Genomic DNA, 26,637 nt, shown 5'->3' on the forward strand with positions numbered 1-26,637 from the left:
AGAGGCCCTGAATATTCTGTTGTAACTCCCATTAGGTTGAAGCAATCTGCACCAAAACAATACACTATATACCTTGACGTATGTGATGTGTAATCGATTGCATTACATGCAATGCTGGAAGTGGTTTCCGTTTTCTGCCAGACACATTTCGACGCCGTGCTCCGTATTCCTGAACGTATCGGCAAGCGTCTCAGTGGGGGGAATAGCAGCAATTTCATGTTTTCCTTCAAATCGTCCACAGTGCGAGGTTTGTTCCGATAGACTTTTCCTTTGAAGGAAGAACTCTGGTGGTGTCAGATCTGGCAACTGTGGTGGCCAAAGCCCCTTTGAAATGACCCTATTGCCGAAGAAGGACTCAATTTCTGCCCTGCTCCTTGCTGATGTGTGACACGTTGCGACATCTTGCTGCAAGTAACCTTCCATTAACTCACGATCATCCAGTTGATTCTGACATCGCTTAAATGAATTGGTGACCCAGTAGGTTCGCACCATAAAGATGCGCTGCTCAATACTGTACACCACCATCCTGAGGAGAAGTCAAGTGACTGAGTGAAGGGGTACGGGCAGTAGGCACCCAGAAGTTGCAAATGGAGGTTAAAGGTCGTGACGGCTGTCCAGCGCCTACCTCATCACTCCAATGCAGGGGCATCCCAGTTTGTTTGAAGCTCCATAGACAGAGGAACACATTGCACGTTGTTTCATTCAGATTGCTTCGTCCTAGCGAGAGTTATTACAGAATATTCGGGACCTCTTTCGAGCGAATCTCCCTGTATATTTTAACTGTGTTGTCATGCTTTGTGTACTGAACAGGACAATTTTGTGTCATGTATCAGCATGTTAAATTTATAATATATACAGGGTAGGATTCAAAAGTAATGAGCCTCATTTTGTTCTGACGCGAACGTACCTCGCCGCGCGCCCCACTTGCCAGTGACGGCGACGGTGGGAGTTGGCTTCACAACACAACGGAGCTCCTACCGCTCCGAAAGCCTTGACTTCCTTGACGGGAACCCCTGTGCGGTAGTGCGTTACACGGCGGAATGGAAAGTTCGTTAGAGCAACGGTACGCATTGAAGACGAAGACCATGCTCATTGCCTTTTTCGGAGTGAAGGGGATCATCCACTACGAGTTTGTTCCGCAAGGACAGACCGTGAATGCTGCTTACTACTTGGAAGTCCTGAAAAAGCTGAAAAGAAGCGTCGCGTGCAAGCGAAGGGACATCAAGGACAGCTGGAAGCTTCACCACGATAACGCGCCCAGCCACACCGCCTTCATCGTGAGCGCCTACCTGGCCCAGGTGAACGTTCCGGTGGTCCCCCAGCCTCTCTACAGTCCGGACGTGTTGCCTTCTGACTTCTTCTTGCTTCTTAAAATCAGCGCTGAAAGGAAAACGCTTCAACTCAATCGAGGACATCCAAGCAAATGTCAAGGCAGCCCTTGCAGCCATCCCGGAACAGGCCTACGTGGACGCCTTCGAGTCATGGAAAAGCCGCCTACAAAAGTGTATTGATGCAGGAGGTGCCTATTTTGAAGACTATTAATTAGTTGTACCGATTTGCTCAATAAATTTGTCTTTTTGAACAAAGGCTCATTACTTTTGAATCCTACCCTGTATATATATATATATTGTGGAAAATATACCAAAAAATAGAAGAAACTCCACAAAATAAAGTATTGGGGACCGTCCCCGTATATTGTCCTGCGGACAAAGTAGCAAAATAAATTATCAAAAGTCCAGATAGATAACATTTGACAAAGTTTATAGAACAAAATTGCGTTTATATACAGAAGGGTATTATGGGAACAGGAAATGGTTGGCAGGAGGTGACGTTGAATGCAGGAGACGAAAACAACGTCGTTTAGATGAAACCGGAAATGAAGTCATTTGAGAGGGCCGGAAGTGACGTCATCTCGTGTTGCCGGAAGTGACAACATGGTGGCCATTTTGAAACCCGGAAGTGGATGTAATTATTTTTCCTCGGTTTTTCTGTGGAGAGAAGAGATTCCGGTGAGTACCATGTGACAACCCTTCATCTCGCGATGTTTCACTCACCTCTACGCTTTTTGACTGCCTCCTAATCGCACGTGTGTGACGATATATATATATAGATATATATATATAAAATGTAGAGATGTCAGGTAATTGAAAGGAACTACTCTGGGCATCTCTCTCCTAGGAGGTTTCGTTTTGGCCGACGTGCTCGCATTGTTTGTGAATTAGCGGCAGGAGGAAAAGTAAAAGGAACACCGTTTTGCCGATGTGTTTGCCTCACTTCTGTATTAGTGGCTAAGCGAGTTTGTTTCCTTGGAGGTGAAGCCCTAACCCTGACACCACCTCTTACTTCCGGGCCAGGCAGACAGACACACACACTGTATATACTCGCATATAAGTCGGGGTCTTGAAACCCGAAAAATCGATCATAAAATCAGACCCCAACTTATACGCCTGTTCAAAAATACGACATTTACATTTATTTTACATCTTCTTTCCTCCTCCAATCTCGCACCAGTTTCTCAGACACATCGAATTTTGTTGCAGCATCGTAGTTACCAATTTCTTTCGCCATTTCGACTTTTATTTTAAAACCAGCTTCAGGTTTTCTTTTGATCAAACGCTCCATCGTAGGTAAGGGATGCTCTTACGATAAAGTTGTATGAGGGTGTGAGATACAAATAACACAAATCAGTGCAAATGTCACTTTGGAATAGTTTGGGTATTACCATGTGGTCACAATACAAAGAAAAAAAAGGAAGTGTGCTCCGTGGTTACTCTCTCAGGTGTGCATTAGCATCTCGTAATCTCTTTGATCAATAACGTGAGTTTGACTTATACGACCGACATTATAAAATACCGAAAATTATACGGTAAAATCAAGCCCCGACATATATGCAGGAGAACTTAATATACTTACTACATAGGTTTTGTTCAGGTCTAGAGGTCCAAAAATAGGGAGGAACGTGAAAAAGCTCATTGTCTTGCATAACTAAACATCAAGACGAGTCGAATGGTGCGTCATATGTGGGGATTTTTCTTCTACCGGTGAATCAGGAGGTACTGGACAAAAAAACAAAAACTTATGAACACAATAAGGTATGAATTATTAAATGATGTATTTGTGATGCAGAACGTAAGAAACAAGAAATTTCACAAACGAGAGCAGACCATTCATTACAAAAATTCAACGTTTTTATCCCGTTTTTGTCCTGCGATAAACATAACACGAATATTTTAGCAGAAAATGCCTGCACTTTGCATATTGTGAACAAATGACAAGTGGGTGTGTGACAAGTGTGACATGATAGCACTTTCATGGTGACCACCTGGGGTGGGCTGATGTGGCCGTCACGACTTCAAATCCTTCTGATCATTTTTGTTGTAGACACCTGTTGGCTTATTCTTTATCATAAGGCTGTAATTATCTGCACACAATATGGTCCAGAAATGATGATTTTTCAGGTCTAGAGGTCCAAAAAGAAGGAGGAACCTGAAAAATCTCATCGTCTAGACATCAAGACGAGTCGAATGGTGCATCATATGTTGGGGTTTTTACTTCTACCAGTGAATCAGGGGGTACTAGACAAAAAATAAACTGAGGAGATTGCAAAGTATTTCAGAAGTAACTTATGAACACAATAAGGTATGAATTATTAAATGACATATTTGTGAAGAAAGCAGAGGAACATAAGAAACAGAAGTCTGACAAACGAAAGGAGACCATTAGAACAATCTGGGTGAGAGGAGGCCATTCAGCCCACCAAGGCTTGCCAGTCCTACCCACTTCATTAATCTTAAATAACATCAAGTTGAGTTTTGAAGGTTCCTAAAGTCCTCCTGTACACCACGTTACGTATTCCATGTGTCAGTGGTTCTCTGTGTGAAGATAAAAATGTCCTAATATTTTTTATTGATTTTAATTAGAACCAGATAACGTTCCACACAATCAAATCAAACTTAACAAAGCAAAATTCAACACCTGACCCAAGAGAAGGAGAGGAGAGCCAACAACTGGAGCAAATCTTTAAAAGCAGCAAGGAAGGGAGAGAATCCTTCTCCCGAATATAGATTGTAAAATTGTAGCGGGGCTACATAATAATAAGTATTTGTTTTTTGTCTGTGCTGAGTGCGTCTTGTTTTCATCGTCCCGTTTGCTGTCCGTTATATGATGTGCGTCAGTAAATGTTGTCCCCGTAAGTGAAGAGGGGAAGGATGATGGAGAGAGAGCACAGCCCCGAGACGGGAATCACCTGTTGGATCCACCAGTTACATCCGGGACATTCTGTATTTAAAAAAGAGGAGCGAAGGAGAAGGAGAAAGAGATAGGAGAGAAATCGATAGGAGAAAGGAGACAATTTACCCATTCATTTACAAACTCATCACTGCCGTTCATTGCATCATTCCACTGCTTGCTTTTTCAACATCCGATTCAACATCACGACAGCCAGAGCCGAGAAACCCCGGGGTTGGGATTCATACCCGCCATTGCCAGGACTTTCACTGTGAGGTTGTTTTGTTTTCGAGAAGGAGCACACTAACTCTACAGCCTGTATTGATACCGCCGGACTTTATTTTGAACTTGTTTTTCACCACAATTCAATCGCTGTGTTTAACTACTCTGTGTTTGTATTTGTGTTCCGTGTTTCTATTAATTGTTTAGGGGCAAGGGAGGGTTTTTTGTAAATATTGGTATACAGTAATCCCTCGCTATATCGCAATTCGGCAATCTCGGCTTCACTCTATCGCGGATTTTATATGTAAGCATATCTAAATATATAACGCAGATTTTTCGCTGCTCCGCAGGTTTCTGAGGACAGTGGGTCTTTTTACTTCTGGTACATGCTTCCTCAGTTGATTTCATACAAGGGACGCTATTGGTGGATGGCTGAAAAGCTACCCAATCAGAGCACGCAGTTAAGTTCCTGTGTGCTGATTGGCTCAGCGATGGAGCGCCGAATTCGATTCCACTGCGTTAACCAGGAAGTCTCGTCTCGTTCATTCAGCATCAACGTGTTTCGCTGTGTAAAGAGTTAACTTTTGTGCTCTTTTGTGTTTATCTTTGTGCGTTGTCAAGCCCTTCGTCATGTCTCCAAATCGATCTGCTTCTGCTACAGCTTCTGGGGCCGTACCTAAGCACCAATGGAAGATGCTAACGATTGCCGAAAAGGTAAAAGGTTTTGATATGTTGAAGGAAGGGAACAGCTACACCACTGTAGGATGCCATTACGGCATCAATGAGTCCACGATTCTTTTTATTTAAAAAGGAAGAAAAGAATATAAGATCTACGGCCGCAGTGTCTTTTAACCAGAGGCGCAAAACGAGTTGTAAGTGGACGTAATAAGGCGGTAGTCCGGATGGAACCTGCTTTAGGGATTTGGATTGAAGACTGGTGGAAGAAGAACGACGGCGGTGCTACACAGTTGCCTGAAGAGGCTCCTTTAGAAGAACTGTAACGCTGTCCTTTGTTGTGCAGTAAAATTAAACTCATCGTTATCGGACAAGTCGTCGTGTCATTGTTGGTGAGTAACCATAATTAATTTTCTATGTACAGTACTTAGTACATGTACGTACGTTTAGTGTCAGTGTACACACATTTTACTGTATACAATTTTTCTTGCATTGTACGTATTTATTGCTGGTGGCCTGTCTATCATAATGGCTGTAACATATATGATATCGGAGATGCTAGATATCTTTAAAATAATATTTAGGTTTTACTTTATATAAACAGTGTGTTTAGTTAAAACATAGTTTTAACGAATCTTACCTAATATCTAAGAAAACACAGTGCTGTATGCTGTATAACTGTGCAGGAAATGCTTATAAGAGGGTGGGAGAGTTTATAAGGGCTTAAAATATATAAAAATAACCATATGAACACATGGTTTTTACTTCGCGGATTTTCTCCTTTCGTGGGGGGTTCTGGTATGCAACCCCTGCGATCGAGGAGGGATCACTGTATTTTTGATAGATAGATAGATAGATAGATAGATAGATAGATAGATAGATAGATAGATAGATAGATAGATACTTTATTAATCCCAAGGGGAAATTCACATACTCCAGCAGCAAAAAAATATTAAATTAAAGAGTAATAAAAATGCAGGTAAAAAACAGACAATAACTTGAATAATGTTAACGTTTACCCTACCCCCGGGTGGAATTGAAGAGTCACATAGTTTGGGGGAGGAAAGATCTCCTCAATCTGTCAGTGGAGCAGGACATTGACAGCAGTCTGTCGCTGAAACTGCTCCTCTGTCTGGAGATGACACTGTTTAATGGATGCAGTGGATTCTCCATAATTGATAGGAGCCTGCTTAGCGCCCGTTGCTCTGCTACAGATGTCAAACCATCCAGCTCTATGCCAACAATACAGCCTGCCTTCCTCACCAGTTTGTCCAGGCGTGAGGCATCCTTCTTCTTAATGCTGCCTCCCCAGCACACCACTGCGTAGAAGAGGGCACTCGCCACAACCATCTGATAGAACATCTGCAGCATCTTACTGCAGATGTTGAAGGACGCCACCCTTCTAAGGAAGTATAGTCGGCTCTGTCCTTTCTTGCACAGAGAATCAGTATTGGCAGTCCAGTCCAATTTATCCCAGGTATTTATAGGTCTGTACCCTCTGCACACAGTCACCTTTGATGATCACTGGGTCTATGAGGGGTCTGGGCCTCCTAAAATCCACCACCAGTTCCTTGGTTTTGCTGGTGTTCAGTTGTAGGTGGTTTGAGTCGCACCATTTAACAAAGTCCTTGATGAGGTCCCTATACTCCTCCTCCTGCCCACTCCCGATGCAGCCCACGATAGCAGTGTCGTCAGCAAACTTTTGCACGTGGCAGGACTCCGAGTTGTATTGGAAGTCCGATGTATATAGGCTGAATAGGACCGGAGAAAGTACAGTCCCCTGTGGCGCTCCTGTGTTGCTGATCACAATGTCAGACATGCAGTTCCCAAGACACACATACTGAGGTCTGTCTTTAAGATACTCCACGATCCATGCCACCAGGTATGAATCTACTCCCATCTCTGTCAGCTTGTCCCTAAGGAGCGGAGGTTGGATGGTGTTGAAGGCGCTAGAGAAGTCTAGAAACATAATTCTTACAGCACCACTGCCTCTGTCCAAGTGGGAGAGGGATCGGTGTAGCATGTAGATGATGGCATCCTCCGCTCCCACCTTCTCCTGGTATGCGAACTGCAGAGGGTCGAGGGCGTGTTGGACCTGTGGCCTCAGGTGGTGAAGCAGCAGCCGCTCCATGGTCTTCATCACATGTGATGTTAGAGCGACAGGCCGGAAGTCATTCAGCTCACCAGGACGTGATACCTTTGGGATTGGGTTGATACAAGATGTTTTCCAAAGCCTTGGGACACTCCACTGTTCCAGGCTCAGATTGAAGATGCGCTGTAGAGGACCCCCCAGCTCTGATGCACAGACCTTCAGCAGTTGTGGCGATACTCCATCTGGACCTGCTGCTTTGCTGGCACGAAGTCTCCTCAGCTCTCTGCTCACTTGCGCTGCTGTAATTATGGGTGGGGATGTCTCTCCTATGCTGGTATCAGCAGAAGGATGTGTAGAGAGTGCAGTACTCTGAGGTGAGAGTGAGAGTGGGTTAGGGTGGTCAAACCTGTTAAAGAAGTTGTTCATCTGGTTTGCTCTCTCCACGTCTCTCTCGATGGTGGCACCCAGCTTTGAGCTGCAGCCAGTGATTATTTTCATCCCATCCCACACTTCCTTCATGCTGTTGTTCTGCAACTTCTGCTCCAGCTTTCTCCTGTACTGCTCCTTTGCCGCCCTGAGCTGGACTCGGAGTTCCTTCTGCATGCACTTGAGCTCATGCTGATCACCGTCTTTAAAAGCCCTTTTCTTCTGGTTCAAAAGGCCCTTGATGTCACTTGTAATCCATGGCTTGTTGTTAGCATAGCAGCGTACAGTTCTTACTGGAACTACAGTGTCCATACAGAAGTTGATGTAGTCAGTAGTGCAGTCAACAACCTCCTCAGTGTTCTCACTTTGTGATCCCTGCAGGATATCCCAGTCTGTAGTTCCAAAACATTGTCTCAGAGTATTCTCAGCCTCCGGGGTCCACTTCCTGAATGATCGTGTGGTTGCAGGTAGGACCCTCACTTTTGGTTTGTAGTGAGGCTGAAGCAGAACCAGGTTATGATCTGCTTTCCCAAGTGCAGGCAGAGGGGTGGCGCTGTATGCGTCTTTAACGTTTGCATACAGTAAATCAATAGTCTTATTTCCCCGGGTGTTACAGTCCACATACTGGGAGAATGCAGGTAATGTTTTGTCCAGCGTCACATGGTTAAAGTCTCCAGCGATTAGCACAAGTGCCTCAGGGTGCTGCGTTTGTAACTTAGCAACAGCAGAATGGATGATGTCACTCGCTGTCTCCACGTCCGCCCGTGTTTTATATAGTAATTAGTCACTGGTGTCGTTGGGATAGTGGAGTTTTGTGCACCCATAAACTGTCTGCACTTGGCCTGCACCCCACCCTCTGTGACTGGCTCCTAGACTTCTGACTGGCAGGCCCCAGTCTGTCAGGATTAGTAATAGGATTTCAACCACCATTATCACAAACACAAGCACCCCACAGGGATGTGTCCTCAGCCCCATCCTCTACCCCCTGTTCACCCAGGACTGTGTCACCTCCCACAAAGATAACATCATCTTAAAGTTCACAGACGACACTGCAGTGATAGGATGCATCACTGGTGGGGATGAAGTGGCCTACAGGAGGGAGGTGGACAGTCTGGCGTCATGGTGTGAGGACAACAACCTCACCCTCAACACAGACAAGACGAAGGAGATGATAGTGGACATGAGGAAGGAGAGGGTGAGCAGCATTAAATACCTGGGCGTCTACATCAGTGAGGACCTCTCTTGGACATTTAACACCACACAGCTGCTCAAGAGGGCTCAACAGCGGCTGTACTTTCTGAGGAGGCTGAAGTAGTTTGGTATGTCGACTAAGATCATCGGCAACTTCTACAGCTGCATTGTTGAGAGCATCTTGACCAGCTCCATCACCATGTGGTATTGCAACACTACTGCTATGGACCGCAAACACCTGCAGAGAGTGGTGAAGAGTGCTGAGAAGATCACCAGGACCCCACTGCCCTCTCTGCAGAGCATCTACAACTGCAGAGTCCGCAGGAGAACTGTCTTGATCCTCAGGGACCCCCAACACGAACTGTTCACACTTCTACCCTCAGGCAGGAGATATAGGAGTATGAAATGCAGGACGTCCAGGCTAAAGAACTCTTTCTTCCCCAAGGCCATTAGACTCCTAAATAACTGACTGGAGTTTACAACTGTGGTCCACCTCATTCTATCGACCTCACAGAACTGTATTTGACTTGTCCATCACACACCTACCTGCACATTTACACTTTATACTTCTGTTCTGGTTTTATACCTTATACTGCCTCTGTTACTTATTATCTATCTGTTACTTATTATTTATGTTTATCTTTATTCGTTGGTTTTGTTATTTGGTGTGAACAGCAAAGAAAGAATTTCATTGTACAGGGAAATGTGTTTCCTTACTGTGCACATGACAATAAACTTTGAACTTGAACTATTGAATATTCGTCTGTCCTTGTGTATATTTACATTTCATTTACAATATATCCGTGTATGATTTTACATTTCTGTTTATTGTTTTCTGGTTATTTCGTCATGTGGGAAAAAAGGTACAACGTGTAAGGAGTACAGCTTGTTATTAGAGCAAGAAGCCTCGGGTTATCCAAAGAATAGTCTTGGTAGTGTAGTGGCCGGTCGGACGTTACAAAATGTTATTGATTAGATCCTGCCATATCTAAAAAAAATGTTTTGCACAGATCCTCTAAGTGAAAATTTAATTTTTTTTTCCAATTTCAAGTAGTAAAGAACATCAGTTACTTACTGACTTAAAAGTGGTGGAGTGGGATTCTACAAGTTGACCAAGACAAGTCTACGTGCTGTTAGTGCAGTAAAGGAAATTACAGTTTGTTTGTCCTTCTCCACTTTAAGCCCCTCTGGTAGCCCACCAAACACAGCTATGATTGTGACCCCAAGCCTGTCTGATTGGCATTTAAAGACTTTGGTCCAGAATGATGTTAATTTGGTGCTCACCCAAAACATGAGGCTTAGTGAGGCTGGAGCTCGAGTGTAACGTTGGCAGGTTGCTCTTGCCCTGGAAACACTTGAGTCCATTTTAAATGAGGTGAATGCACTCGATAGAAGATTTTAAGTTGAATGACTGAATGCTTTGCGCATATGGAACTCGAGTGAATCCTGTGCATGGCTGCCTTCCACTCCTTTTCTGAAATATTGAGTGAGAGATCCTTTCTCCAGTGTACTCTGGGAAGGGACTTTAAAAGATTTTTATAAATCGTGGAGATGCCATCTGAGTCTGATCATTAATTCTTCTGGAATAGAACAAGGTGGGAGGTGAGGAAAATTGAGCAGGTTCTGTTTAGCAAAGTTTCTAGCTTGACAGTAGTGGAGGAATTGTGTTGAAGAGAAGGTAAATTTGAAGCGTAATTGTCCATAGCATGTGAAGACATTATCGATGTACAGGTCTGTGAGTGTTTTAATTCCGGACATTTTCCAGACATTACAAACTGCGTATGTTTGAGAGGGAGGATAAAGGTGGTTGTCATGTAGAGGTGTGACAGATAAAAGCTTCTCTGTCTTAAAGAGCTTCCTACGTTGGATCCATATTCTGAGAGAATGAAGGGCAATTGGATTATTAGTGTATTGATAATAATTTGTATTAACTGAGACACAGAGCAGGGAAAATAAAGAAGTACTGCAAGACTTAATTTCTATTGCAGACCAGGCTTGTGCATATTCATCAATTTGAGTCGATGTCCAGGGGCCTCATGTATAAACAGTGCGTACGTTCAAAAACGTTGCGTACGCCTGTTTCCACGCTCAAATTGCGATGTATAAAAACTAAACTTGGAGTAAAGCCACGCACATTTCCACGGTAGTTCCAACCCTGGTGTACACAAGTTCTCCGCTCTGTTTTGCAAACTGGCAGCAACCAGCGTCAAAGCAGTGCTACTGTTCCTGTGTGGTTTCCCTTTAGCTTTTAGATTCACATCCCTAACGCGGCTTTATCAGATACATTGAAATTAACTGCATATTGTTTATTGGTTTAACAAATGTGTAAACAAAAGACTAAAATATTGTTTTTGATTTGTTGTTCTGGGGTTTTGAGTGTTGTTTGACGATAGGAAAAAATAATTCAATTACTCTGAGGACTGCAAAATGTATAAAAAAGTGAAGGGCTCTGAATACTTTCTCAAGGCATCATAAATGGTTTGCATATTTATATGTGGATAATATGTAAAGTTTCATTTTTATATTATACTGTATTTGTAAATGTGTGCTGCACTCTGAACTTGTAACTGGAAAATGGAGTTAATATTAGGTTGTCAGAACAAAGATTAATATACAGGTGCTGGTCATAAAATTAGAATATCATGACAAAGTTGATTTATTTCAGTAATTCCATTGAAAAAGTGAAACTTGTATATTAGATTCATTCATTACACACAGACTGATGTATTTCAAATGTTTATTTCTTTTAATGTTGATGATTATAACTGACAACTAATGAAAGTCCCAAATTCAGTATCTCAGAAAATTCGAATATCAATTAAGACCAATGCAACAAAAGGATTTTTAGAAATGTTGGCCAACTGAAAGGTATGAACATGAAAAGTATGAGCATGTACAGCACTCAATATTTAGTTGGGGCTCCTTTGGCCTGGATTACTGCAGCAATGCAGCGTGGCATGGAGTCGATCAGTCTGTGGCACTGCTCAGGTGTTATGAGAGCCCATGTTGCTCTGATAGTGGCCTTCAGCTCTTCTGAATTGTTGGGTCTGGCGTATTGCATCTTCCTCTTCACAATACCCCATAGATTTTCTATGGGGTTAAGGTCAGGCGAGTTTGATGGCCAATCAAGAACAGGGATACCATGGTCCTTAAACCAGGTACTGGTAGCTTTGGCACTGTGTGCAGGTGCCAGGTCCTGTTGGAAAATGAAATCTGCATCTCCATAAAGTTCGTCAGCAGCAGGAAGCATGAAGTGCTCTAAAACTTCCTGGTAGACGGCTGCGTTGACCTTGGACCTCAGAAAACACAATGGACCAGCACCAGCAGATGACATGGCACCCCAAACCATCACTGACTGTGGAAACTTTACACTGGACCTCACGCAACGTGGATTCTGTGCCTCTCCTCTCTTCCTCCAGACTCTGGGACCTTGATTTCCAAAGGAAATGCAAAATTTACTTTCATCAGAGAACATAACTTTGGACCACTCAGCAGCAGTCCAAAGGCGAGACGCTTCTGACGCCGTCTCTTGTTCAAGAGTGGCTTGACACAAGGAGTGCGACAGCTGACACCCATGTCTTGCATACGTCTGTGTGTGGTGGTTCTTGAAGCACTGACTCCAGCTGCAGTCCACTCTTTGTGAATCTCCCCCACATTTTTGAATGGGTTTTGTTTCACAATCCTCTCCAGGGTGCGGTTATCCCTATTGCTTGTCCACTTTTTTCTACCACATCTTGTCCTTCCCTTCGCCTCTCTATTAATGTGCTTGGACACAGAGCTCTGTGAACAGCCAGCCTCTTTAGCAATGACCTTTTGTGTCTTGCCCTCCTTGTGCGAGGTGTCAATGGTCGTCTTTTGGACAACTGTCAAGTCAGCAGTCTTCCCCATGATTGTGTAGCCTGCAGAACTCGACTGAGAGACCATTTAAAGGCTTTTGAGTTAATTAGCTGATTAGAGTGTGGCACCAGGTGTCTTCAATATTGAACCTTATCACAATATTCTAATTTTATGACCAGCACCTGTATGTACTGTATTTGAAAGGCTCCATGTAATAGATATACAAAAAAGGCAGTGTATAAACATAACAATAAGCATAACATAGATAGATAGAGGGTGGCACGGTGGCGCAGTGGGTAGTGCTGCTGCCTTGCAGTTGGGAGACCAGGGGACCTGGGTTCGCTTCCCGGGTCCTCCCTGCATGGAGTTTGCATGTTCTCCCCGTGTCTGCGTGGGTTTCCTCCCACAGTCCAAAGACATGCAGGTTAGGTGGATTGGCGATTCTAAATTGGCCCTAGTGTGTGCTTGGTGTGTGGGTGTGTTTGTGTGTGTCCTGTGGTGGGTTGGCACCCTGCCCGGGATTGGTTCCTGCCTTGTGCCCTTTGTTGGCTCGGATTGGCTCCAGCAGACCCCCGTGACCCTGTGTTCGGATTCAGCGGGTTGGAAAATGGATGGATAGATAGATAGATAGATTTGAAAGGCACTATTTAATAGATAGATAGATAGATAGATAGATAGATAGATAGATAGATAGATAGATAGATAGATAGATAGATAGATAGATAGATAGATCATCTCTGAACGCACAACTTGTCAGACCTTGAAGCAGGTGGGCTACAACAGCAGGAGACCACCAGGTGACAGTCCTGTCTGCTAAGAACAGGCAACTGAGGCTGCAATTCACACAAAAATTGGACAACAGAAGATTGGAAAATACGTCGCCTGGTCTGATGAGTCTCGATTTCTGCTGCGATATTCAGTTGGTAGGGTCAGAATTTAGTGTCAACAGCATGAAAGCAGGGGTCCATCCTACCTTGTATCAACAATTCAGGTTGTGGTGGAGGTGTAATTTTGTGGAGGATATTTTCTTGGCACACTTTGGGCCCCTTAGTACCAAATAAGCATTGTTTAAACTCCACAGCCTACCTGAGTATTGTTGCTGACCATGTCCATCCCTTTATGGCCGCAGTGTACTCATCTTCTGATGGCTACTTCCAGCAGGACAACACGCTATGTCACAAAGCTCAGCTCATCTCAAACTGGTTTCTTGAACATGACAAGGAGTTCACAAATGGCCTCCACAGTCACCAGATCTCAATCCAATAGAGCATCTTTGGGATGTGGTGGAAGGGGAGATTCTCATGACGGGCGTGCAGCTGACAAATCTGCAGTAACTGTGTGATGACCAAAATCCCTGAGGAATGTTTCCAGCACCCTGATGAGTATATGCCACGAAGAATTACGGCAGTTCTGAAAGCAAAAGAGGGCCCAACCAGATACTAGTAAGGTGTACCTAATAAAGTGGCCGCTGAGTGTTTAATATACAGTACAGTACGTGTTGCCTTTGTTTTGTGTCTCTGAGCAGTTTGTGGAAATGAACCTTCTAATTTTATAAAGAGTTTATGTAGTCCATTTATAACTAGCCGCAGTTGCTGACAGGATTTCCCCCCTCCACTGAATATTTTGTTAAGTGGTTTTCGGACTTGCGTGCTTTGGGACTCCCAGATCATGACAGAAGACAGCTGAATGATTGCTACCTCTGCCGCTTCTCCAACGCTTCTCCATCTGCTATGGTCCATTGACTTGGGTCCGTGGATGCCGGCAGAGCTAATGGAGCAGGGAAAAAATTGTGTGGCGCATCGATTTGTCATTGACCTCAGGTGAGCTGTGAGAAGCAGGGCTGGAGTTAAAACTGCACAGGCAAAGGAAATGGCACCTCATAGAGGAGTTATAGAGCATCCATGGAGGGAGAGTCTCAAAGCTGAGATCCAGACCTGCTTTCAGCATTACTTTAAAGAAGACAGACTAGGCCCTGGTACATCTGCAGCGCCACATGAGGAGGCGAGGCTCTCCTGCTCGCTGGTATTCATAAGAACATAAAATAAAAAACATAAGGAATTTGACAAACGAGGGGAGACCATTCAGTCCTTCAGGCCTGTATGTTGATCGACAGATCACTCCACAGACATTCAGGGTTTAACTCCACATGAAAGTGCAGAATTCAACATCTCAACGGCATCACCTAGCAGTGAATCACTCAAGACCCGTACCAATGTGTTTTTGTCACCCGCCACAGAAAGCACAGCAAAAATGAAGACCACCCTGCCGTTTTTTTGTGCAAGTTGTGCTTTGTTTCAGGAAGTTGGAAGTGTTGGCTGGGGACTGCAGCCTTGAAGGGAGGGCTGTGTGACAGGCTGCATCAGCCAGAGATGAGTCACCCAGAGCTTGAGTTGGCATCCTTTCACCAGCGCCTGGGGTGCTTACAAAAATTACAAACTTGTAAAGTTGCAAACAGAATACCACCCTGTGTGGCAACAGTGGAGCAGAACTTTTAAGTATAGTAAGCCAACAAGAATGCCAAGTAATCCATTCTGACACTTGGCACTGGTGCCACAATATGTACAGTATATACTGTATTTGTAAGTACATTATGTGTTTATATATGCAGATATACTGTATGTGTCTATATATTCACAGTGTTTGACATTTTACAGTATTTGTTCTTGTGATTTCTTGTTCAGTAACCTTATGACCTGACGTGGGTAGAACCCATCCCTGAAGCTACTGGTGTGAATGCCAGCAAGGAGGGGTGAGAAAGTGGCTATGCAGGATGGCTGAGCTCTTCAATAGTCGTGTTTACAAGGGTATGTTTTACACGTATGTCACGATCAGAAAGAGGCGCAGTGCCAGTCATATTCTCTGCCACCTTCATCACCCACTGTAGTGCCCCACAACCCTGGACTGAGAAGGTGTTATACCAGGATGTGATGAGACTGATGGACTCCACTGTGAGAACAGATGGAAAAATGTCAATTGATGCCTGAGAAAGTGGAGACACGGGTGAGCATTTCTAACAAAAGATGAAATGAGTTGTACCCAATTCAGTTTATCGGTAATGGTCAGTCACACCAGCCCCACACCGCCACCTGATACCCCCATGACGATGGCAATCTGGTCTTCCTTCTGTGGTTTCTATCCAGCTCCTTGATTTTGCTGGGCAGATTATTGTCCTGGCACCACTGAGTCAACAGACAGGACTCTTCTCTGTAAGCCGTCTGTGGTGGTGATGTAGGGTGGGGTCTGAGTAGACAGCTCAGCTGATGTCACCAGGACACGACATATAGAAGCCGTCTGTCTGTGTGTTAAAGAATAGGGGTCTCCTTTAGCTAGAAGAGGCTGCTTCTGAGGACCCCTCTAATCCGGGACGTCGTGTGCTCGTCAATGACCCCCGGGCAGTTACTACACTGCAAATCTGCAAACTGACATGGCTTGTATTGGAAGTCCACAGCAATTCACCATCTCACCATTGCTGGTGATCAGACGTATGATGGTGGTGACATCAGCTAATTTAATGATGGTGTCACACAGTCATAGCAGGGGGCTCAATGCACCTACTGGTGAAGGGCCCCTGCTGAGGGTCAGTCTGCGTATGTTGACGTCTGTTTGTTAGGAAGTAACACAGGGTGACGTGAAGTCCTAATCTCTTTTCTTGTCCAAAAGTGTAGATTATAACCAGGACCTTGGCATAAGAGTATTTATTACCCAGATGTGCCAGGATAGCATGAAGTGTAAGGGACATGGCTTCCTCTGTCGACTTGTTAAGACAATATGCAACCTGGAGGTGGTCTGGACATTCTGGAATCTTCTGTTTAATGTGTCCCAGCATCAGTGTGTCAAAGCACTTCATCACACAGGGCTAATGTGGCATTGCTATTTAACCTAACCCAGACAGTAATGGGGAAAACTGGAGTAGTGGGGCGCACACAGACAGAACCAGGAGTGGGGTTCAAACCCGGGATGCTGAATCTATGAGGCCGCAGCACTAGGCACTGCATCTTCTCTTCTCTTCTCTTCTCTTCTGCCCCACAGACGCCGTGACTTGAGTTCAATTTCTTACACCTGCTCATGGCATGTTTGGAGTTGGTGGTTTTTCCTTCCATATACCCAAAGACCTACAGGTCAGGTTAACTGGCCAAGTCCAAATCAGCCCCAGTGCAAGTGTAATCCATAGGTGGGACCCTTAAATGAACTGCTCCAGTTGAGACCTTTGAGCTGGGACAGTCCTCATGACTGCAAACGGCATTAAGCAGGTTTGAGAAGGTTTTCTTTATATTGATATTATGGCAGCATTGTGGCACAGTAAAGAGTCTCAATCATGTTCTCCCCGTGTCCGAGTGACTGAAGTCTGCTAGAAGGATGTTTTCCTAATAAAATCCACACAGCCAGAAGCTGTCACTTTTGCAGTTTATAAACTTTTATGTCTCGTCTGTCTTCTCTCATCCTGGATGTTTGCATTTCTGTCGTGTGATTGGCGTGGTGATGGCGATGAGGTGTTTACTGTAATCACTCAAAGCAGACTTTATGAAAATGACCTTAAAAGTGATTCGACTTTTAGTTTGAGTTTTTGTTCTGCTTAAAAGTGAGAGACAGTGCCCTACCCTTGGAGGCAAAGTGTTGATTTTGATCTCATTAAGATTTATGTTGTATTGGCACAGAGAGTCAATATTCATAAGCGGCAAGAGCCTGAGGGCCTGTACTGCCCTCTTCATCGGGCGTTCTATGAAATGGACTTTCATTCAAGGAGACAGAGAGCAAGCAGACCTGACTGTTGATGCTGGGGAGACTCTGGACCCGAGGAACCCGAGATCAAAGGTCCATATCTGCTTTTATTACTCATGACGTTGGGAAATTAGGGCCCTGGAATTATGGTGGTGGGTTTTGTGTTAGCTTGTTCATTGTTGGCCTTAGCGTGATATACTGCAGACACTGAAACACCTGTGAACATGGGTGGTGTCGCATCTACTGTGGTGAGCTCTGAGGATTTTATTTTTCAGATGCTTTGTGAGCCATAAGCTGTTCCAATGGCCTGCTGTGTTGTAGTTGTGTGTCTGCTCGTTAGCTTGTAGTTGTTTTTGGTAAGTTCTACTGTAAACGAGGACCACCTTGCAAATGCCGTAATTAGAAGTGCATTATTGAATGTTCATACCCTAATAGTATAGCACAGTATATGTAGGATAGTATAGTATTACACACAGTAGAACATTACAGCATTGTATAGTATAGAATATTGTATATAGTAGTGTACTATAGGATACAGTAGAATGACACAGTAGAGCATAGTATAGTATACTGTAGAACAATACATTATAGTAGAGTATAACATAGTATAGAATAATATAAAATTGTGTAATATATTACACACTAAATTAACACAGTATAATACAATATACAATATAGTATAGTATAGGGGTTGGTTAGTCTTTTAGACACCCCAAGAACCCCTGCAGATTTTTTTCTGTGCCCCCAGTCATCTGACCTTACCTTTTTCCTTTGTTACTTATTCTTTAATGTTATTGCCTAATTTATTTTGTTTTTTCACTTCATATAACTAACTTTTTGTCATCCTGCAAAGTGCTTTGAGCTACTTGCTTGGTTGTTTGAAAATGTGTTATAGAAATAAATGTTGTTATATAGTATAGTATAGTATAGTATAGTATAGTATAGTATAGTATAGTATAGTATAGTATAGTATAGTTTTCAATAGAATAAAACAATATATCATAGTACAATGTAGTATACAGTAGTATAATACAGAATAGTACAGGTCAATAGAGCTTAGACTAGTATCACACAGTACAGCATAATATGACATAGTATACTGTAGTATAATACATTATTTGTATAGCACAATATAGTTTGCATTAGTATTACACACTATAGCACAGCATAATACAGCATAGTATAAAAAATAAAGTATAATATAGAATACCATAGCATAGCACAAAGTGGCATAATGGAATATATATATCATAAAATAGTGTACAGAAGTATAATATTGTATTGTACACTCTAGAATACAGTGGTATAATCCAATAAAGTATACAGTAGTACAAAGCAGTTCAATAAAGTATAGTTTAATATAATATAGAGTATTATAATACATTATTGTATTACATAGTATAGTTTATTAGTAGATAATACCATATACCATAGCGCCTAGTATAGTACTGAGTAGTGTAATCCAGGACAATATAGTATAATTTTGTATAGTATAGAGTATTATAATACAGTTTGGTACAGCATATAGTAGTGTATTACATTATTACATATATACAAGTAGTATAGTATAGTATAGTATAGTATAGTATAGTATAGTATAGTATAGTATAGTATAGTATAGTATGATGTAGTGTAGTGTAGTAAATTTGCTCTAAAAATGTTTGAAAAGTCAATCATCAATATATTTAAAGCATTCATTGGTTATATTTGGTTTCTTCTACAATTTTAGATACATTTCTTAGGCAAAATATAAAAAAGGATTTGTTTATAATGTAATTTATCTTTACAGAGCACTTTTCATGACAGCCAGCACTAAGTGTTACCCATTGAACGCATATACCAGAAATAAAGAGATCAACACAAAATCCTAGGTTTTGAACCTATGGTAAAGGAAGGTAAAGGAAGTAAAACATAAATGAGAACTCCAAATAAGAATCATGTACATTTAGAAATAGATGGACTATTAAAATAAGCCCTTAACTAAGACTTAAAAGCTGCTACTGAATCCACTGATCTAACGCCCAGAAGTTCCCACAGTGTAGCTGCCATCACAGAACTCTTATGAAAATTAAATACAGGTAGTCGTCGACTTACGACCACATTCAGTCTGACTGACCAGTCATAAAGGTGGACCAGTATTTGTATTCAAACCTGACAGTATGTATGTACAGTATAGTACTGTATAGTAAGTCTCTTTAGTCATATTGTTTGCTTTATATCCTTTTTTATAATCATTCTTAGCACATTGTGTAGATTTTCCATCTTTTTTTGTTTAAATTATTTTTTTTATTTTATTATTTTATTTCGTTATTACTGTTACTCGTATGGGTGCCAAACCTTTTATAACAGCTTCATGATTCCTTTCTTTGTCTGTGCTATGTTTGTGTCATCAGCGTGCGCCTCTCTCCCAGTGTTCAGTGTAGAATCTGAGCACTCCTGTGTTTTCTGCTTTAACATTTCAGCCTGTTAATAATAAACATTAACAGATAAAGGAGTTCAGTGTGGTTTTATTACCCTTTCATGGCAGTTCGAATGAAGCGACACATCGTGAGTCACAATGCAGAAGCTTCAGAGGTTAACCGGATTCAAAGCCAGGGCACAGCAGTACAGCATATGCGGTGAACTCTGGTTACAATGGGATAACTTAAAGTCACATGCAATCACATTTGCTTTCTTTCCTCCCTCATACTTCTTGATCACCTTCATTTTTATGTTTCCTTATTTTCCTGTAATTGTCAAACAAATGTAGCGGAACGTAGTCGAAACTGCTGCAGGTAATAAACTGAGATTGAGATGACTGAATCACGGCATACAGAGCTGGCATAGCGAAAACTGTCATTTGCCCATGAGACACAGTGGCAGTCGTAAGTCAAATGGTCATAAGACACGCAAGTCATAAGTCGACAACTACCTGTATATTGCAATATGCCCAAATAATATGTGGACATTTATTTAAATATAATGTAACAGACATGTAGTTAAAGTATCGTATATAAACATCTACGCGTGGAAGTGTGTGGATCTGTCTGTCCTGTCTGGAAGAGTGAGGTTACAGCACGAAGCTCAAAGAAATCGACTCAGTCACCAAAGTGAAACCGCCAAGAAAAGAGAGAAACTTGCGTAGCCCCAAATACACAAGTGAAGCGAGAGAACAAAACCGCCGAGGAAGGAGAACCTCACTTAGCCGCTAATGCACAACCGGTTGCGATTGATTGATTGAAGTGCAGAAATCATGGTTTCTAGGAGTCTGGGCTTGCTACGGCACAGGCTTATACAACTAGTATATTTATAATAATATTTACATAATAAATAAATAAAAATATATTTCTCTTAATATATTGCAACATTACATGCCTTTCCATGTAATGTAACATAAATGTAATTCTAATATATATTGTTAAGATTACATCTGAAATATAAGGAAACATATACAGTATTTCCCTTAATATCATACTTCAAAATCATATTTCCAAAATTATAGTGTTTATAGGAGTCCCCGTGGACTATTATGTTTGCTGATGACATTGTGATCTATAATGACAGTAGACAGCAGGGTGAGGAGGACTATCGGTTTGTCCACCTGTCTGTGTCCGGGCCAGTCTCCACAATGTAAATATTGGTGCTAATATATTTTTTGGGTGGCGCAGTGGCCTTGTAGTAAGGTGACCAGGGTTCACATCCTGAGTCCCCCTGTGTGGGTTTTGCATGCACTCCCCGCGTCTGTGTGGGTTTCCTTTGGGTGCTCCAGTTTCCTCCCACTGTCCATGAAGGTTAGGTGAACTAGTGATGCTAAATTGTCCCTACTGTGTGTTTTATGTGTGTGTTGGATGTTTGTGTTCGCCCTGTGAGGGACTGGCAGTGTGTTTAGAGTTTGTCCTGCCCTGCACCCCATGCTAGCTGGGATAGGCTCCAGCCCACCCTCTAGGCCCCGGGTCTAGAATAAGTGGGTTAGAAAATGACAGTAATATATTTTTTTAAAATATATTTTACACATATTCAATTTTTCTAAGGGAAAATGTTTTATCATCTTTCGTCTTTACTGTAAACTTTGGACCAGCCATCAGACCTTGACTGGATGATCCTAGTGATCTCACTGTTAGATAAGGTATCAGCCATTGAGTGACGTGTGCAGCAGCGTAAGTCATGCAAGGCCTTATAAGTAAACAATTATCAATCCATCCATTCTCTTCTGCTTATCCGAGGTCGGGTCGCAGGGGCAGCAGCTTGAGCAGAGATGCCCAGACTTCCCTCTCCCCGGCCACTTCTTCTAGCTCTTCCCAGGAGAATCCCAAGGCGTTCCCAGGCCAGCCGAGAGACATAGTCCCTCCAGCGTGTCCTGGGTCTTCCCCCGGGGCCTCCTCCCGCTTAGACATGCCTGGAACACCTCACCAGGGAGGCGGTCCAGGAGGCATCCTGATCAGATGCCCGAGCCACCTCATTTGACCCCTCTCGATGCGGAGGAGCAGCGGCTCTACTCTGACCCCCTCCCGGATGACTGAGCTTCTCCCCCTATCTTTAAGGGAAAGCCCAGACACCCCTGCGGAGGAAACTCATTTCAGCCGCCTTGTATTCGCGATCTCGTTCTTTCGGTCACTACCCACTAGCTCATGACCATAGGTGAGGGTAGGAGCGTAGATCAACCGGTAAATTGAGAGCTTTGCCTTACGGCTCAGCTCCTTTTTCACCACGACAGACCGATGCAGAGCCCGCATTACTGCAGATGCCGCACCGATCCGCCTGTCGATCTCACGCTCCATTCTTCCCTCACCAGTGAACAAGACCCCAAGATACTTGACCTCCTCCACTTGAGGTAGGATCTCGCTCCCAACCCTGAGAGGGCACTCCACCCTTTTCCGGCTGAGGACCATGGTCTCGGATTTGGAGGTGCTGATTCCCATCCCAGCCGCTTCACACTCAGCTGCTGAGAGATCCACAGAGAGCTGAAGATCACGGCCTGATGAAGCAAACAGGACAACTTCATCTGCAAAAAGCAGTGACCCAATTCTGAGTCCACCAAACTGGACCCCCTCAATGCCCTGGCTGCGCCTAGAAATTCTGTCCATAAAAAGTTATGAACAGAATCGGTGACAAAGGGCAGCCCCTGGCGGAGTCCAACTCTCACTGGAAGCGAGTTCGACTTACTGCCGGCAATGCGGACCAAAGCTCTGGCACTGATCGTACAGGGACTGAACAGCCCTTATCAGGGCGGTCCGGTACCCCATACTCCCAGAGCACCCCACAATTTTCAAGTTTATTCTAAATTGAATTGGAAGCCAGTGGGGAGATGCCTACGTTGGGCACCCAGAATCTGCTTTGCATGAACTCTATTTTGTTGTTGGGGCAATTATTAAAATGTCATTTGTTTCAGAATTTAGCTGAAAACATCCAGTTTCTTATATCATTCACTAGCAAAAAACCCGCGCTTCGCAGCGGAGAAGTAGTGTGTTAAAGAGGTTATGATAAAGAAAAGGAAACACTTTAAAATAACGTAACATGATTGTCAATGTAATTGTGTTGTCATTGTTAAGAGTGTTGCTGTCATATATATATACAGTATATATATATATATATATATATATATACACACACACACACATAAACATATATATACACATACATATACACACATACATACACACACATATACATATATACATATACACATACATACATACATACACATACATACATACACACATATATATACATATATATTTACATATCTACATATATATACACATATATATATACATATCTACATATATACACACATACATACATACACACATATATATATACACAGACACATATATATACATATATTTACATATCTACATATATATATATATATATATATATATATATATATATATATATAAAGCTGATTACCCAGTGGCTTCGCTCACTGAGTGCAAGAGAAAAAAATAAAATGTAGTATTTATAAAATAAGTTTGTTAATTGCCAAATTTATTTTTCCACAAATAAAGAGCACTTACAATAACATAGAAAATCAATATAAACAACATTAACATCATTATCATATGAGAATATGAAGTAATATATAAGAAGCACATTGCATATAAATATAAATTACTAAACAGTAAAATCTTCTTCTATAATACGCTACTGTGGCTATTCGTTTGTCTGTCCAGGATTTTAAATCACCTGTAGCTCGCAAACCGTTTCACCTATTGACTTGAAATTTGGTACACATATACTACGTCACGTCTACTATTCGCTTTCGGGGTGATGATTTTATTACTCTTTTTATCTTTATTTTATTTTATTGTAGAATCAACTCACAGCTGCGCGCACCAATTTGGCCGTGGCGGATGCATACGGGTGCCGTTTTCATTCCCTACCACCTTCGCTAATCATTCTTGAGGCAGATTGAAGACTTAAGTGCCAGCTTAACTGAAAAATTAAAGAAAACATACTAAGTTATCGCAACACAAAAACTAACTTTATCAGTTTTAACGGGAAAAGATGCCGATGAAAGAAGAGAAGCAGCGGGACGCTAGGGTGAAGAGCTGCTCATTAAGCAGCAAGCGCATCAACGTCTGAGCAAACGAATGGTAAACGTACAGAGAAAGAGGATAAATAACATGAATGCTCATGTCAAGTGTATTCACTCCACGTTATCGTGCAGTGCGCTGTTACTGGTATTTTGATAAAAGAATTTGAACAACATATAAGAAGCGTATAAATTATTAAACAGTAAAACATTAACATTTTAGAAGTAAAGATACATTGAGTACTACTGCAGTGCTTTCGGGTATAGTACATTTTTTGTTTGCCCATTACATGCATAAATGTATACATATTTTGGTGTACCTACCCGAGAACACGCAACATGACCCAGCAGTTAAAAGTTTCTCGCTCCAGCAATTTTAACTCTGTTACAAAGTCTCGTTTATACCTCGTGTCTTCTCATTAAACTTGTATCTCGCGAATATGGTATTGCAAAACGGCAGCGGGAGCGTTTCTATAAACTCAATTTAAACTTACGGTTTACACCGTGCTTTGAAGATGCACAGTACGCGACACGTGTTTCGCCGTAATTGTGGGCTTATCAGGCATACACACTCACTGCACTCCCTTACGGGAATCAAACCTCGGACGTCAGCGCTAGAGGCAAATCCCCTAACGTTGTGCCACGGCGTGTGGTTCATTCATTTGACAGCATGTAGATCAAGGTAATTACATTGCAGGCATTCGTAGTCTGATTCACAATCTGATTGTATGGGTGGTTACCTACCAGGGTAACGCTTGTGGTTGGTCAGCAAGTCGGCTAACTTCTGCCACGGTGCCGTCTTTCAGTTGCGAGAAGCAGATCATAGAATGGTTGAAATAGTTTAATATATATAGCAAAATCCCCGCGCTTCGCAGGGGCGAATATGGTATTGCAAACGGCAGCATTTCTATAAACGTAATTTAAAGTTATGGTTTATACCGTGCTTTGTTTCATATTCTTTTCCTACCTTATCAATTGTGTAATGTGTTTTTTGAACAGGTTTGATTCATCGAAGTGATCACTCCTGCTGCGTTCAGTCACTTCACGTGAGCCGCTCTCTTTGTGTGATGTTGCGATGTCCACGGGTTTATTTAATGTTAGCTAAGACCCGGCAGTTAAAAGTTTCTCGCTACAGCAATTTTAACTCTGTTACAAAGTGATCCAAACTCTCGTTTATACCTCGTGCCTTCTCATTAAACTTGTATCTCGCGAATATGGCATTGCAAACGGCAGCGCGAGTGTTTCTATAAAGTTAATTTAAGGTTACGGTTTACACTGTGCTTTTTTTATACCTCGTGTCTTCTCATTAAAGTTGTATCTCATGAATATGGTATTGCAAACGGCAGCGGGAGCGTTTCTATAAACTTAATTTAAACTTACGGTTTACACCGTGCTTTTTTATACCTCGTGCCTTATGAAGATGCTTGTATGCGTCACTCGCTCCCTTCTTATTGTTTCGCTGCCTTGTCAATTGTGTAATGAATGTTTTCTTCAGCGCTCTTTGGGGCTCCTCCTTCTTTTCTACGTACTGAGTTCACAGTCAGTTCACATGCTTATGTGGGAGGCGTGATGACGCGACACGCAATTCCGCCTCTCACGGCCATCGAGCTGCACTCCATTCCAGTATATGGACAAAAAAGAGGTTCCAGTTATGACCATTACGCGTAGAATTTCGAAATGAAACCTGCCTAACTTTTGTAAGTAAGCTGTAAGGAATGAGCCTGCCAAATTTCAGCCTTCCACCTACACGGAAGTTGGACAATTAGTGATGAGTCAGTCAGTCAGGCAGTCAGTCAGTCAGTCAGTGAGTGAGTCAGTGAGGGCTTTGCCTTTTATTAGTATAGATACAGGCGGCAGAATGCACAAATTAGACACCACAACATGACGTCATATTAACTTTGTAAGATGCATTGAAATTGCTTGCCTTGAGTGGTATAACACGGTTTCAAAATGATCAGGTATGTCGTGTTCATACAGTTGTTTGTTTCCTAACTTGATTAATAAAAAGAATGTGAAAGATTTCATGAAAAGTGAGTTTATCTGAAAAAGCAGGAGATATCTAATTACCGTATCTGTTAGAACAGACTGCACTGTAATAATATGAACTAAACTGAATGCACTTTGGTGTTGTTTCTGCTTCAGGTGCAGGTTGAGTGACTGAAGTTTCTAGAAACTGCCCTCTGCCTTGCTTTGGATTATTTCATTGAGAGCCTCTTCCTTAAGCTGCCCAGTTGGCTGGAGGTCCCAATTGCCAATTTGTGCCATCAAAGAGAAGCACCACAACAGCTGGAAGAGTATGAGTTGTCCGATCCCAGACGTAATCTCCCGGTGCTTCAACCTTAATATGGGAAGGTAAAGTTTCACGTAAGCGATTTTCATCCAAACGTTCATGTAAAGCAAACACAAGGCATTGAGGCAAACAAGGGTTTTAACATCATTAAGGGACACTCAAATACAAAGGCTGGCCACTTGGAATGTGCTCTTAATTATTTTCCGTGAAGAATACATTTTAATTTTGGATTTGTTTATTTCTTATTGGGTTTTAAAATGTAAGTTGACTTTCATTCTGTAATGTCATATTATTTAAATGAGCTCCAAGTTTCTGTTTTGTCTCTTATACATCTTTAGGATTGCAATCACCAAGATTGTCATCATAATTGGCAAAGTGGGTATCGTACTACCAGAACACACCTGTCGGCACAACGAAATGTCTTCACATGACTGGTGTTTTGTT

At 42.4% G+C, this 26,637-nt stretch overlaps 1 protein-coding gene across 1 annotated transcript in view; it reads left to right on the forward strand.

The window, feature by feature from the left end:
* Positions 1 to 8,963: 8,963 nt before the first annotated feature.
* Positions 8,964 to 26,637, forward strand: part of LOC127526979 (cytosolic phospholipase A2 gamma-like) — a 110,950-nt gene continuing 93,276 nt past the window's right edge. The window contains exon 1 of the mRNA XM_051924230.1: positions 8,964 to 9,037. Within this exon, the coding sequence (XP_051780190.1) occupies positions 8,964 to 9,037 (74 nt within the window). The remainder of the gene's footprint in view (positions 9,038 to 26,637) is intronic.

The sequence above is a fragment of the Erpetoichthys calabaricus genome, chromosome 3, assembly GCF_900747795.2.
Source record: "Erpetoichthys calabaricus chromosome 3, fErpCal1.3, whole genome shotgun sequence".
NCBI lineage: Eukaryota > Metazoa > Chordata > Cladistia > Polypteriformes > Polypteridae > Erpetoichthys > Erpetoichthys calabaricus.